This window comes from Microtus pennsylvanicus, chromosome 22 (genome assembly GCF_037038515.1).
Source record: "Microtus pennsylvanicus isolate mMicPen1 chromosome 22, mMicPen1.hap1, whole genome shotgun sequence".
NCBI classification, from domain to species: domain Eukaryota; kingdom Metazoa; phylum Chordata; class Mammalia; order Rodentia; family Cricetidae; genus Microtus; species Microtus pennsylvanicus.
In genome coordinates this window covers 7,705,287-7,721,156 of record NC_134600.1, presented here as the reverse complement: position 1 = coordinate 7,721,156, position 15,870 = coordinate 7,705,287, and the positions used below count along the sequence as shown (strand labels likewise).

The 15,870-nt window shown below is 46.9% G+C and overlaps 1 protein-coding gene across 4 annotated transcripts in view; it reads left to right on the top strand.

Moving 5' to 3' along the window:
• Positions 1-14,326, top strand: part of LOC142839679 (unconventional myosin-Ib) — a 152,865-nt gene extending 138,539 nt beyond the window's left edge. For 3 of the 4 annotated variants that reach the window (XM_075955912.1, XM_075955911.1, XM_075955909.1), the window contains 8 exons: positions 1,146-1,232; positions 4,244-4,318; positions 5,620-5,754; positions 6,836-6,942; positions 9,435-9,567; positions 10,259-10,411; positions 11,820-11,947; positions 13,108-14,326. In XM_075955912.1, coding sequence (XP_075812027.1) covers positions 1,146-1,232; positions 4,244-4,318; positions 5,620-5,754; positions 6,836-6,942; positions 9,435-9,567; positions 10,259-10,411; positions 11,820-11,947; positions 13,108-13,231 — 942 coding nt within the window. In that variant the 3' untranslated portion in view covers positions 13,232-14,326. The remainder of the gene's footprint in view (positions 1-1,145; positions 1,233-4,243; positions 4,319-5,619; positions 5,755-6,835; positions 6,943-9,434; positions 9,568-10,258; positions 10,412-11,819; positions 11,948-13,107) is intronic. The other variant, XM_075955910.1, reaches the window with a different exon arrangement.
• The last annotated feature ends 1,544 nt before the right edge of the window (positions 14,327-15,870 follow it).

Below are 15,870 nucleotides of genomic sequence, written 5' to 3'. Positions count from 1 at the left end.
GCTGTGCTCCTGTGAAGCTAGCCATACTTGCCAGAGAAGAATCCGAGGAATTCCAGCACTGCTGTTTGTTTTCCGGGACAAAGGCCTCCTGAAACTCTCGCTAATTCCAGGCAGAGTCATGGGCTCTGGGAACATTTCATATCCCCCAAGGAACAAGAGTCTCAGATGTTTTTCTTGCTTAGGCATCAAAGATCATCTCTGCTTAAAGTGCAGTTAGAAACACACAACTCTACAGAGTCCTGTGTTTTTGTTAAAGTCTACCTCGTTAGCATTGTAAGCCCGTCTTGTGAGCTAGATAAGAAGTAAACCGTGCGGGATACACAAAAGCTTTGTCCAAAAACTGACCGAAATTGTTCATTTGTCTTTTTTTCTAAGAGTCTATAAAAACCAACCTAGTTCCTTAGCTGGTTAAGAGAAGCGTCCCTGCCGACTTGCTGCTCCTGACGGGGCTTCTGCAGCGAGCTTATTCCCCGGTCTCAGTGCCGGGATGTTTCAAAAGTCAGTGCCTGCCTAAGGTTCATTTTTTCTCCCAGAGTCATCTTTTCAACCTGTCAGTTGTACCATTTCTTTTTGCCCCATTTTAATTTTTAGTATATTTCACTATTTGGGATCTTCGCCAAGTTTGGTTTTTGGTGACGTGAGGGATTGATTCCAGGGCCTTCTGGCGGTGACTTCGCCCCCATGCAGTTCAGTCCTTAACACCGCTTCTGGCTTGGCCGGGGAAGGACCTCTGTGTTTTATTAGTCTGCCTTCTTGCTTGCATTCACATCCTCACAGCCTTTATTTTTTGCAATTTTCCAAATGGTTGTTCACCCAGATAAAGGATCTCGAGAGGTTTGCAGCCAGGGAAAGGATAGTGAGCTCTCTCTGTGAGGGAGCTGAACCAATGTGGAGGCAGGAGTGGGGACCGAGGAGACAGGAGGGGTGCGCGTGAGAGGTGATCACAGTTGTCCTTGCACCGACATCCAGGCCGCTGTGCCGGCTCTACGCCGAATCCTCGGGTTGAAATGAGTGTACACTGTTCCTCCGCCATTCTGCAGCCCTGCTCAAATGTTGGCTCTCCTGTTTGGTGGGGGGTGTCTTTTTCTGGTCATTTGTGCTGTCTGCAATGGGCTCTCTCTTACTTACTATCTAAAACGTTCTAGGCTCGGAGGGAATTGAAACGCTTGAAGGAAGAGGCTAGGCGTAAGCATGCAGTTGCTGTCATTTGGGCTTACTGGCTTGGACTGAAGGTACTTCCATCGTGACTTCCTCCTGCCCTGGGTGAACACCCCCCCACCCCGTAAAGCCTCGCACCTACTAACCCGAAAAACCTGGCGGCGCTTGCTGCTGTCTGTGCAGCCTTATGAAATGTCAGCTTGCCTAATCTTGTTTCTTTTTAGGGGGGGGCGGGAATGAAAGCAACTACACATTAAGTTTCTCATTTTACTGTAATTTTAATGTAAATAATGAGTGTGATGCAGTATATTTTGTCTAAGACATGTAGACCAGGCTAGCCTCTGGCCTCGAACTCACAGTGATCCACCTGCCTCTTCCTCCCAAATACTGGGATTAAAAGCAATTGCCGCCACCACCCAACTTTGTATGAGCTTTTAAATCATGAGGCAGAGTGTGATCTTTGAGTTCGAGTTCGAGGCCGTCTTCCTTCCACAGTAGCCTGAGAGGGAGTGGCGGGCTTTGTTCCCCATCTTCTGGGCTGCCCCACAGAGGGCTGGAGCAGAACTTTCTTCCAAGTGATCATGGCCCCCAGCATGGATGAGTGTGTTTGCTTTAGGAACCTTAGAAAGGCTGCTGAATGAGACGATGGGGATCCTGAGATGGAGAGAACCACATGCTTGGTCCAGGAGGGAAAGGCACACACAAGGAAATAAGAAAATGTGGCCCTGAGCACTGAAAACCTTCAGGCAATAGGAGGATTCGGTCTACCTGCTTAGTGATCATCGAGCGTAGTAAGACATCCACATAGCCTGTCGAGGGCGATCAGGGTCTTTTTCACACGAGTCCTCCTCAGCGTTCCTACCAGTCCAGGGACACTAGCTCTTATTCTGAATATTTGAAAATTAGCCGAGCGGTCATCAACTCTGCACCTCCATCTTCCCCTGAAAGTCCCTCCTACGAATGTTTAGTTAATTATCCTTTTTGAGCAGCCTGAGTATTCATGCATAAGATAATTAAGACGTACCGTCAACAGAGTTTAGAGGATGTTCTATTGGACAGATTCTGCATCCGTTCTATGCGAGTTCTGTTCAGAAGCCCAGCAAAACGAAACATTTCGTGCTTTCGAATTTGCATCCTAATTTTAATAAGAAGAGGGAAACAGGCAGGTTTGGATCCGGACCTTCTTCTCCGTGCTGACTCCTGCCAGTCAGATCTGCGGTTTTCCGGGTTTCAATGCAGAGTCTTTCCAGCTGCTTTTGCACTGGGAAGGTGTCAGCCCCAGCTGGCTGAACACGCACAGCCTGCAGGTGAATTCTCTGGGCTCGCCCCAAATGCAATTCACCCCCCCCACACACACACACACACACATGCCTCAGTTCCTCATGAGACAGAAGTAGCTTATTCTGTTTCCATTATTACTGTTAGGAAATAAGATTAAACCTTTTTTTGAAGTTTCCGATTGTAATAATCTTGTCATTTTATCCTAAACACAAGTTATGTTGATATGAGCATTGTTTTGAAATGTCCTTTGAAATGAATTGCTTTGCTTGTATAACTAAATACAAAGTACACTGGCCATTTTTATGATGCCGGTGCCCAAGAGGATCCCCACTGTGAGAAGAGTGTGATTTCACCAAGTTTTTATGGTACAGAGCATTATTCGTCGGAGCCGCCATTTATCCCGTGGCGTGTCAGAAGCCTGACGACAGCTCCGATCCAGGACTTCGGCATCGCCTCTGGCTGTGCTCCCAGTGACAGACTCCTTTAGCTTGCCTGCTTTCTTCTGTATTCCCCTTGACCATTGGAAGCTGGAGGTCTGAAATGGTTATGAAGTCCTGAAAGAGACATGACAGTTAGGACATGGATTTTCAAAAAGGGCTGGTTGTGTGGAGTGTATGTCAGAGTGTAAGCTTTAGCTGTTGTACAGATGCCTGGAGGGTGGGCAGGTGGTATAGATGAGGAACACAGCAGGCTGGTTAGGTATGATTGGCTATGTACATTTCAAAACCTGGGGTTCCCCTGTCCCGCAGAAATGGGGATCACTGTTACTGGAACTTTAAAAAACATGAGAGCCGGGCAGTGGTGGCGCACGCCTTTAATCCCAGCACTCGGGAGGCAGAGGCAGGCGGATCTCTGTGAGTTCGAGACCAGCCTGGTCTACAGAGCTAGTTCCAGGACAGGCTCCAAAGCCACAGAGAAACCCTGTCTCGAAAAATAAAAATAAAAAAAAAAAGAGAAACCATTCTGTAAAAACATAAGGATAAAGTTACCCACAGACTGAGCTTGGCTTATAGGTCTCTATTCCACAAAGCCCATTAGACAGATATGTTAAGCATATGTATTTCAGCCCAGGAAAGTGGGAAGGGAGGGAGAATAGGTAGAACACCGAGGTACACAGAGGGGTTGACGTTTTGCTAATTTCTAACTCCCGTTCATAAGTAGGTGATGATAAATACTTTCTATGTCCCCCGCGGCTTCAGTGTTTAACTGTAATACCCATTAATTCGGTGGACGCCGTACTTAGTTATTAGACATCAATATATGGAGTAGATTATTATCATGTCGCACTGTGGGGGGAGTTTCTGTGCAAAATGGCGTGATGCCTTCAGTGCCGCGATAAGAGGTGTGACATTTGGCAATTAAGTGAAAGACAGCGATGGCCCGGAGGCACCTGAGATTCTTACTTTTAGCTGTTGTCCGCTAGTCAGGTCCTGGGTTTTTATGCGGGATCCTTGGAAGCTTCAACCTAGTTCTTCAGATAGTTTCTCAAAAACATCTGAAGGAGAAATTGCCTCATAAAATACTTTACGAAACGTGCTCTGATTTATGACCAGCTAGCCCTGTAGAGGGTTTCATGTCCAATCATCAGCCTGTATAAAAACCAATAGGATTTAAAGTATTGGTTCCCCGAGTCTCTTTCCCTCTGACGTAATCGCCACTGCCTGAGCGTGTACCGTCAGTTCTCTCAACCCAGCAAGGACGTTGATAAATATATGGGTTCCGTACGCTTTGATGTGTAAAGAGATTCGCCATGGTGAGCCCCCGCCAGCCTCGTTCTAACCCCTCGCTCTACTTCCTTTGAAAGGTGCGCCGGGAATACAGGAAGTTCTTCAGAGCGAACGCTGGGAAGAAAATCTATGAGTTTACGCTTCAAAGAATTGTAAGTTGACCACCCCCCCCATAGCTAATTAGCCTTATTCAATTAACCACTTAATAGCACCAACTCAATCAAATCTGACTTTTAAAATCTGACATGAATCGTAGCTTTAAAAGACCATTAGTCGCCGTTTGGGTCTTCAGCGGGTTCAAATGCAGTTGTATCAGGACTGTCAGGGGCCTGTGATTGATAGGATTGATCAGATGCTTATTTTATTTGGCATAGAAAACTAAGAAGGGGGCGTGAGGAGAGCCAGGCTTTTGCCCTGTTAAACTGCTATGGGCTCTGGAGGGCCGGCTTTGTAAATAGGTTGATGGCAGCAAGGCATCCGGAAGCAAAGGCGGGTCAGGCTGGATTTTGGAGTTGCCCGGCTAGAGGGTGTCCTGTGGCGAACCTGTAAACGCTGGTGTCAGCCAGGACTTCTGTTTATTTATAACACGGGTGGGCGAGTAACTTCTGTGGTTCTCATTTGGTCACGGGAGGTGTTTACTCTGAGCAATGATAAGGCTTTCCCAGCGCCTGGCCCATGGGGAATGACACATCATATATATGCGACATCCTAAATTGAGAATATCTTACGCCAAGCGTGCTTTTGCCACACCCAACCTACCGAGTGTGCAGCTTAGCACCATGGCCCGTGTAGAAAATCTGTCAGTGGTCAGTCGTGATTGCTTGACTCGCTGAGCCCAGGACTCGCGGCCCAGCTTCTTAGGAGAGCCTTGCGCTGCCCCCACCGGCCCCTCCGGACATCAGACTGTGAAGTGTGGTTTCTGCTGAGTACGCCTTGCTCGTGCACCATTGTAAAGTCAGAATTTCATCAGCTGAAACCTCCCAGATTAGGGAGCATCTTTGTTGGACAGTATAGCTTTGTCTAGAACTTGCTACAGTGATGAATGTGTTCCATAACTTCAGTGCGTAGCCACTATCCATGTACGGTTATATCCAGCGCTTGGGAAGTATGGCTGAGTCCTTTATTTCATTTTAGCTCTCTAAAATGTAAGTAGCCACATGCTGTGAAGGGCTCCCTGTTGCACGGAGCAGCCCTACCGTGGTGTAAACCCGTGCTGATAGCAGTAATTCTGTCTGTCGTCATCTTTCCTGATGACTGTTGGGTGCAGATCACAGATCTGCCCCCGCCCCGCCCCATAGGTATAAGAGCATTAGGTAGAATTATCAGAGGAGATACACAACTTTATGGACTCAAACTGATCAACTCTCTTAAAGACTGGTTTGAATGATGGGTGCGTACATCTCTCTGGGGGGTATTTTCCACATGTGATATTTTCTTGTCCAACCCAACGTAGGTGCAAAAATACTTTTTGGAAATGAAAAGCAAAATGCCTTCCTTGTCGCCGATAGACAAGAACTGGCCACCGAGGCCTTACCTGTTCTTGGACTCCACGCACAAGGAGCTGAAAAGGATCTTCCACCTGTGGCGGGTAAAACGCGTGACGTTGTCTTTTTCAGAGGTCATATGATTTCTGCCTCAGACCCCCCCAAATGCTGGGGTTTGAGTGTTGACAGACATGTCCAGCTACTGCCAGCATCTTACAATGAAAAACAGTAATTCAAAAGTAAGAATGCAGCCGGGCGGTGGTGGCGCACGCCTTTAATCCCAGCACTCAGGAGGCAGAGGCAGGCGGATCTCTGTGAGTTCGAGACCAGCCTGGTCTACAGAGCTAGTTCCAGGACAGGCTCCAAAGCTACAGAGAAACCCTGTCTCGAAAAAACAAAACAAAACAAAAAAGTAAGAATGCACACTCCTGGGTTAGAGGGGTGTGTGTGTGTGTGTGTGTAAATCTGCATGGGGTTACCATACTGTCCCCTATAAGTGCTATTGCTTGTGAGTGTATGTTCAGGAATGACAGCCAGGCCCTGAGGTCCTTGGGGTTTCCATTGTAGCAGAACGAATCTAGCCTCCCTGGGCATAGGCCACTTAGACCCTGTTGTTATGTTTTGAAGAAGCATTCTAAAATCTGCAACACAGATGCCTTGTAACATCTTCTTAAGACCAACTTTTAGAAACCAGAGTGGGTTTGTCTTTTCAAATGAATGGTTTTCACTGCTCTTCTTAGTTTAGCCTGCTTCAGAACAGGACATTGGGGGCTGGAGAGATGGCTCAGAGGTTAAGAGCACAGACTGCTCCTCCAGAGGTCCTGAGTTCAATTCCCAGCAACCACATGGTGGCTCACAACCATCTGTAATGAGATCTGGTGCCCTCTTCTGGCCTGCAAGTATACATGCAAGCAGAACACTGTATATGTAATAAATAAATAAATCTTTAAAAAAAAAAGAACAGAGGAAATTGGCCAGGCATGGTGGTGCACACCTTTAATCCTAGCCCTTGAGAGGGAGAGGTAAGCATCTCTCATCTCTTGAATTCAAGGTCAGCCATGGTGAGATCCTGGACAGCCAGGACTCTGCAGAGAGACCCTTTCTTGTCTCAGAACAAAGCAAAAGCTGAAACCCCAAGAATTTGTCTCATTGGTTCTTTGTGTATGTTCTTCTTGTATCTCCCAGTGTAAAAAATACAGGGACCAGTTCACAGACCAGCAGAAACTTATTTACGAGGAGAAGCTAGAGGCCAGTGAACTCTTCAAAGACAAGAAGGCTCTGTATCCTTCCAGGTGTGTATGCTCGTGCTTGCTCAGAAATGCCTCTGCTGTTCTAATTGCTTTCTCAAACATGTCTCAGCATCTTTTCTAGGTTTCATTTCAGTAATAGATGCATGGTACTTAGTTTTGTGAATGACTTCCGAAACCACTGGGTATCAATACACCTGACACTGGGGAGCACCCTCCATGTAGAAAGATTACAGTCATTGGCTTTGCTCTATTCACCTTAGCTTAAATCGTTTGGTAAACAGGAGGTCATGCCAATTGAAAGTTCTGTGGCTGTTGGGATGAATTGTCATCGGACACCCTGTTTTTAAGGCTGTTTTTGCATTGAACCATAATCGGTGTTCAGATCTTCCTGCCAGTATGAAGCCAGGTCAGAAACTCATTTCTAAGGTCAACACCAGGACAGACCGGTCATTACTCTTTCTTGTTACTTAAGCCTGGACCCATGGTGTCCTTTGGCTGCTAAATGGTTAGTCATAACCTCGGTGACCTGTACAAAAGTTCAGGTCATTCGCTGTGGACACCATGAACTCCGGAAAAGAATAAACACATTGCAGATGCAGCAAGTCCAGCCCGTGACAAAGGACTTGGCATATCCGAGTGTCCCGTGAATCCTACATCCATCCATCCATCAGTCCCCCCACATTCCTGTTCTGCTTCATCTAGTCTTCATATAAACAAGTGGTTGTGTAATTTCAAACCAGAATCTCCAGTGATTTGTAGCTTTTCCTAAAGATCTAGAAATGAAGGGCTTGGTATTGCCTACCAAGTAGTCCTATGTAGTTCATGTACCTGTATTATTTTTATCTGTATATATGGTTCAAAACTCTACCTTTAAAAGGGTTAAATTAGGCCGGGCGGTGGGGGCGCACGCCTTTAATCCCAGCACTCAGGAGGCAGAGGCAGGCGGATCTCTGGGAGTTGGAGGCCAGCCTGGTCTACAAGAGCTAGTTCCAGGACAGGCTCCAAAGCTACAGAGAAACCCTGTCTCGAAAAACCAAAAAAAAAAAAAAGATAAAAAGGTTAAATTAGCACAGTTGCCAGGCCCATTGGGTTTGAATATTCTAATTTGCAGTATTTCTCCCATTAGCTGCTTACTTAAATGCTTGCGTGACTAAATCCAAAGTTGTCTAACATGCCTACTGTGTGAGCGCTATGCCAACCAACAGAAAAGCGGTGTGCTTTCTTCAGGAACTGATTTTATTCATCCTTTTCTTTATATGTCTCAAGTTAGACAGCAGCAGCAGCAGCAGCAGCAGCCTTCTTAAACATCTCCCATAGAAGACCCTAGAATGGCAGGGGGGCGGGGGTGGACTTAGTGATAGAATGTATCGCTAAGAAAACGGACTAAAATCAGGCTCTTAGCGCTTTTTTTTATTATTAAAACCACAATTAGGCCGGGCAGTGGTGGCGCACGCCTTTAATCCCAGCACTTGGGAGGCAGAGGCAAGAGGATCTCTGTGAGTTCGAGACCAGCCTGGTCTACAATAGCTAGTTCCAGGACAGGCTCCAAAACCACAGAGAAACCCTGTCTCGAAAAACCAAAAAAAAAAAAAAAAAAAAAACCACAATTAACTGAACACAAAGTGAGCTTCAAGGCAAGTCCCTTCTGGCGGGGAGGCGGTGTCAGTTTCTGGAGGAGGTGGCCCGCTCTCTTCACCTGAGGGCAACGTGGAAGAATGTACCTTCCCGAGCTGTGAAGCAGCAATGCCTCTAGGTGCCTCCTCACGCTGCTGCCATGGAGCTGTAAAGGGCCGGCCACTTACTTAGATTTTTCTTCCCTGAGCCTCTACACACACACACACACACACACACACACTCTCTCTCTCTCTCTCTCTCTCTCTCTCTCTCTCTCTCTCTCTCTCTCTCTCTCTGAGCGACCTCTGGGCAGAAGCAAAGGGTTCTGGCTGTGTCTGAGTGCCTGTCACCTCCAGGACATCTTAGTGAGGTGGTCTTGAGTCTCCAGAGTCCCATAAGAAAAATCAAGAACTGTATAGTTTTCCGTTACGTGATTGACAAGCCCTAGGTTTAGCCTGCCCCTGCAGGTCGTTGACTTTCTTACTCTCTGTGCGAAAATGATATTTGTCTTTGGAGCAGGATGGTGGTGATGTCGTTCTTTGTCATTGACTTACGTTGTTCACGTGGGTTGGTGTGCCCTGTGTGGGCAGCTGTTAACTTTCTGGTGTCCCTTCCTTCACACAGGGCCCGGCGCTTGACTCTGGCCGTACAGGGTGCTCTCTGTCCCGATCATGACCAGTGAGCTTTTTATCACAGCCCCACCGACCAGCTGCCCCTGGCTGCTTTAAAATAGACTTGACATAGGTTTAGGGCTTCGTTTCTAACCCAGCTCTAAAACAGGTGCTTGCGCAAAGAGTAAAATCAATTGAAGTCACTTTCCTGACTTATTTATTCCCTAAGATCCCCTGGCCTGTCCCCCTCTGACCGTGTCGCCCGTCTGAAGCCATTTCTAAGGTACAGGATTTGTTTCTCCCCTCTAGTGTTGGGCAACCATTCCAAGGAGCTTACCTGGAAATCAACAAGAACCCCAAATATAAGAAACTCAAAGACGCCATTGAAGAGAAGATCATTATTGCCGAGGTCGTGAACAAAATTAACCGCGCAAATGGGAAGGTAAAAGCGTTAACCGCCCGGTGTAGCCGAGTTCTTCCCCTGTTTCTGCTTTAGTCCAGTTTGCATCGCACGTTCTAGTAGTGTTGGAATTTGTGGAGGAATCTCTCCTCTCCTCTAAACGTAGGAAAGGTTCTTCTGTTTCCTGGAATTCCCAGAAATTGAAAATATAAGCGCGGGGGAGATGACTCAATGGATTAAAAACCCTGCTCTGCAAGCGTGAGGACCCGAGTTCAAATCCCAAGCTCCCATATCAAAAAAAAACAAAACAAAAGAAAAAAACAAAAAACTGGCCGTGTTGTGGTTGCTTATTACCCCACACCAGAGTGTGAAGATCCTGGGAGCTGGACCAGCCAGCCTAGCAGAAACAGAGAGGTTCAGATCGCTGAGAGGCTCTTTCTCAGGGGAATAAGGGGGAGAGCGGTAGATGACACCCAGAATCCTGCTCTGCCTCCACGCGTGTGCACCTGTGTACACGACCACAGAGACATGCTCGCAAAGTTTCATAGCACACATACATGAAGTTTTCAGAATGCATTGTTTAAGTGTGTCTGTTTACATAAATATGCCTGCTGAAAGACAGCAGAATAACATGTTTATTGCTGGAAGTGACTGCTGCTTGATTTGCACATAGGCGCCATTTTGGAGTGTTTTGGGTCCTTGGTCCTTACATGCTTTTGTGTCTTTGTCTCAGAGCACATCCCGGATTTTCCTCTTGACAAACAATAACCTTCTCCTCGCTGACCAAAAGTCCGGGCAGATCAAGTCCGAGGTGCCCCTGGTGGATGTGACCAAGGTCTCCATGAGTTCACAGAACGATGGCTTCTTCGCCGTCCACCTCAAGGAGGTAAGGTTCCCCCAGCAGTCTGACCTGGAAGCCGCTCCTGGGGTCCTTTTTCCCATCTACTGACTAGACGGCCCCACCTTCCTCGCCCTGCCTCTCTCTCCGCTGCTGACTTATAAAGCTTGACTGTTTACACCCTCGTCTAAAATCTCAGGCTCCGTTTTCAGGAATTGAATTACACACGTTCCATGGCTTGCTCACAGGACTTCCAAGAAGTAATACTTAAAGATGTCCTGTCGAGACGTTTGATACTATGTTTCTTCCTGGTGCTGCTTCTGTGTGACAACTTGAAAAATGTGGCCTTTGTTCTTGTTTACCTTTGACTTGGGGGTTTATCACAGGCTACAACTACCAGAAAACCTTTGCCATTGATTTTGACCTAACTTTTTTTTTTTAATATTTTATGCTTTTTACCTACGAAGGACCACTGGCTTGAATAGAAAGGCTAAAGTGTAGGCACTGGATTTTTATTTTAATGGCTGGGGCCATGCTATTTGTAACTCTTCACTAATCTCAACTTTAAAATGATTGTATCTACTACATAGCATTGGTAGCAGGCTTAACACACACTGTACGTACGTGCTTAACAGAGTGATTGTCACACAATTGGCATCACCAAATAAACAGATGTTAGCATCTACTAATACATATAGAAAAAACCCAGAGACTTTCCTTAGCCCGGTCACCCCACTATGGATCCAAATCCAAATGGAGGCATATCAAGCCATAAGAACAGCTGTTCTTAGCATCAGTAACACAAAAGTGACAGCTCGGGGGTGGGGTTTGGAGATCTGCTGCTCTCTTGGCCACGCCCCCATCTAATCCCTGCACAGCTCTCAGCCTGGGACCACAGCATCCTGTCTCGCTGTGACGCTCCGGGCAGCTGAGTGTACTCAGCTGCTCTGGGAGTTTGTTTGAAGGATTTTTGTTGTTAACTTCCTTAAAAAGAACTGGTTGGTTTTTCACTATTTTTTATAATTATCTATTGTGTGTCTGTTGGTAGGAGTCAGTACAACTTGTGAGAGTCGGTTTTCTTTTTCCACGGTGTCAGTCCCGGGGATCAAACTCTGATCCTCGAGGCTTTGTGGCAAGCCCTTTTATCCACGAGTCGTCTCGCTGGCCCCTGTGTGGCTTCTTAAAACCAAATCACTGAAAGGTTTTTGAAGGGCGCTTTAAGCATGAGTTGTAAGTTGGGTCGTTGCCCGTAAAGCTTGATTATGCAAGCCCACCACAAACGACTCTTGTGGCTTCTTCTCCAGGGCCTACAGATTGCTGTTCTGGTCCATGACCAAACTGAGGTATCTAGTCTTGTCCTTGCCACTCATCTGGAGGATGCACCCCAGCATCAGAGGTTCCCCTCAAACCCGGGAGCCTTTCCCTCCTCTCTCTGACTCGTGACTTGTCTTTGCAGGGCTCAGAAGCAGCTAGCAAAGGGGATTTCCTCTTCAGCAGTGACCACCTGATTGAGATGGCCACAAAGCTATATCGTACGACCCTCAGCCAGACCAACCAGAAGCTCAATATCGAGATCTCGGATGAGTATGTCCATGTCTTGTGTGCAGTACACTCTTCGCCTTCTGCTTTCCTGTTGGGTTTGGTTCTCCAGTTTCATCAACGAACCCAACTAAGAGTGCTTGCTCATTTCCCAGCTTCCCTGACCCGAAGAATCACACAAAAACTATATTAATTTCAACGCTGTTTGGCCCAGTGGCTCAGGTGTATTTCTAGCTAGCTCTTACATCTTAAATTAACCCATTTCTATAAATTTATATATCACCATGAATGAGTGCTGGAGAGGTGGCTCCCTACTGGTAATCCTTAGAGTGCCGGGAAGGCATACTGTTCCCTAGGGTTTGCTGGTAAGTCAGTTTCGCATAATTGGTGAGCCGTGAGTTCTAGTAAGAGACCTTCTCTCCAGGGGCAAGGTAGATAGTTCCCAGAGGAACTCTACCGAAAGCTGAACTCTAACCTATGCAGCAAATACACACACACACACACACACACACACACACACACACACACACACGTGCCCCTGAACACACACAAAATAAATAGAACAGTGTATGAATTAGAAGCTGGCGTAATTCACCCCTTGAGATGGTATGTGTAAAACACTGCCTTTTAACTGGGGCTCGCATATACATCGGAACCATGGAGTCCTTGCCCTTGCGGTTGCTGTGGGTGTCGGTACCATTAACCACAGGTTTGCTAGGTGAGTCACTCAGGAATGCCCCAGTGCTTTAGGAGGCTGTTCCCCCAGGTACATGGGGGAAGGTCCTGAGCCTGCTGATGAGGATATGCAGGCTGAAAAGACCACTGGGGTAGGGTGCCTGTGGGATAGCTTTCTGAAAGTCCACATTTCGCGTGTCTGATTCGGGGAATGTTTAATTTGACCCTTTAAAAAGTTGGCCATGAAAAAATGAGGAAAGGTGGGGCTGCAGCCTGTTAATGTGATGGCCCCACTAAACACAAAGCAGTAGCTGTCTCACCTCACCCTGCTGGAATACAGGAACTTCCTTTCCTTGGGGCTGGTAGATGAGGGGCGTGGGTGTGGCCTGTAATGGGCGTGGCCTATAGTGGGCGTGGCTTGCAATGGAGGCGAGCGCAAGTACCTCCCACGGGAAAAGGGAAGCTGGTGTTCACCGCACCCTCACCTGCTTTGTATGTGCCTCTGAGTGTGTTTGGTTCTCTTCTCCTAGGTTCCTGGTGCAGTTCAGACAGGACAAAGTGTGTGTGAAGTTTATCCAAGGCGCCCAGAAAAACGGGAGCGTGCCGACCTGCAAGCGGAAGAACAATCGGCTCCTGGAAGTCGCCGTCCCTTGAGCGAGGGACGCCTCTGCCCTCCACGGACTTGTCTCTCTCCGTAATAGTGCAATTTGATTTTGTTTTATTTGGGGCTCGCTGTATGTTTGGGGGTTGCCAAAGGCAAGCTGTTAGAGTCCTTTGGCAAAATTAAAAGTATTTGACTAATCTGTTTTAATTATTGGAATAGTTAATCCTTAAGTCCACAGTCTGTCCTGGGAAGGATTTTAGAAACTGACAATGTCCGCTTCCACCTCCTCCGTGTTTTCTCCTCAGTTAACGTTCGAGACTTGTGTCCTGTAAACCCACGTTACCCGTAAATCATTAGCACATGTAAGCGTGAAGAGGGGGCTTACGTTCATTTATCAGATATTTATTGAACGCCTACTTTTTGTTGGGCACTGTGCTGAAACTTAATTCGGAACATTTTTATTTTTAAAACATTTGCCTTCTGGCTGATTTGTGCTGGCGAAACAATAGTTAAGGAGGTAGAGGAGATTGAGGCCAAAGGATACCGCTAGCCGTGATGGCATTAGCAGGAACCCTGTAGCGCGATGCTGGCGGCCCTGGGGAATTGGAGACGGACGATTGGGTGAAATTCCTCTATGTTTTGTTATCTATTGGAAAAAGAGAAAACTGACATTTAGACGTGCACATTTATTTGTTCAGAAAGCAGAAGTTACTCTGACTTGAGGGACGGTAACTGAAGCGGAATGCTTCCTTGCGGTTCCAAAGAAGCACAGGATGGGACTCGAGAAGCCCACGGTGCTTTCACGGAGTCGGCAGCGTAAGAAAAGGCTGAGAGCCGTTCTCAGAGGCAGACCTTCTCTTCGATGTGCAATAAAGCATCCAGGATCGCCTTTGGAAGTTTTATTTATAATATACATTTTTTTTTTGTATGCGAGAGGTTCAGGGTGTGTATTTTAGTCAGAGATCAAAATTAGAATTAGTTTTCAGGGCTTCTTTTTGTTGTTGTTGTTCTTTAAAATTGACAATAAGAATTCACTTTGGAAACCACATCTGAAATTCTGGAATCAAACTGTTTCTTATTTGGGAGGACACTGTATATACATCGGGATTATGTTAAATAATAAAATTGCTCTAAATTTGGTGCCATGTGCTGGAATCACAGCTCTAGTTTTGTATCTCAAGCTATTTTCATATGTGACATGTCTAACGTACCACAGAAAAGTTTTCCGTCCGGACATTGTACGGTCTCCATGTTGACGACTTTCACTAATCATTTTGTATCCGTAATCAGCCAATGAGAATATTCTCCGGGGATTTTCTTTTGATTTTTGTACTTTAAAAAAAAATTCTGATAAAAGAAATTGTCAGACGTCTCTGTGTTTATTGGCGTAGGTGGAAGAGATGTGTTGTTTTCCGTTCCTGAGGTGCTGAGTTGATAGTTCCTGCTGTAGGGGAGCGGGATGCTCACCGATGTTTCCGACCGTGTATACGTACAGTTACTAACCACACTTAGGACATTCAGGGCACTGGTCTGGGTGAAGGGTCATGAACTTCATTCATTCACTAGCTGGCTGTCCACTCCGTGTCTGCCTCCCACAGTAACTAACCACACTTAGGACATTCAGGGCACTGGTCTGGGTGAAGGGTCATGAACTTCATTCATTCACTCGCTGCCTGTCCACTCCGTGTCTGCCTCTCGAGGTTACCCCTTCAGCGGCTCTCACAGTTCATGACATGTTGACTTCACGGGAAAGACGGCGTAGTTCTGTCAAAAGCTCACGTGTCCATGGACACGTTGTTCCTACCTTTTTCTCCTAGCAAGACGCCACAGAGAGCAAGTTCTCACAGCGGCACCTCCTTTTGCGTGAGGCATCCCGTGATGTCTCCTCTGGTTAGGAATCACTTCTTGAGTGGAACTCAGCGCAAAGGGCCCATAGTATGAATCCACTTGGTAACTTTTCCCACCTCACGCCAGATTCAGAGATGTGATGTTCATCATGGTGCCTTGTAAGGATAGCGTTGACAGTATCTGCTTTTGTCGCAGAGCTCGCTATGTGAACTGGGCCTCTGCTAGGGAAGTCTTGCTTCCTTCTGTGTGAAGGTGAGGAGTCTATAAAAACCTGAATTTAAGGAACGATGAAAGTGGATTGTGGAAGTCATATTTGGAGATTTTTTAATTAGATCGTTGAACTCTTGCTCTTGGGTTTAGAATGGTTCCCAGAGGAACCCAGACGCTGAGAACCACTAAGAGAAATACTGGCATCCCCTTGTATTTTAAATCCTTCTCCTGGCTAGCATAATCGTGCACACCTTTAATCCCGGCACCTTGAAGACAGAGCCACTGGATCTCTGTGAGTTTAAGACCCACAATGAGGCTCTGTTTCAAAAGTAAAAGGCCTCTAGTGTCTGTCCAGAGGTTGTCACTTCGCTGTCACTGGGCCCTCAGAGGACGTGCCGGTCCCCTGCAATGGAGAGAAGGTGCTGGCAGGACTCAAGTTCTTAGGCGTCCTGGGTAGGCCACATAGCCCCAGCTTGTTCCCAAGCGTCACTCAAGATTGCCCAGCCCCCAGGTGACTAACAGATGTAACAGACCAGAAGGCAGGCAATGGGTCCCCAAGGCGTCGTTGCCAGTGTGGGCAGTGTGCTAATGGAGTTACTCCTGACTGATCACCATCGAGCACCCATGAGGA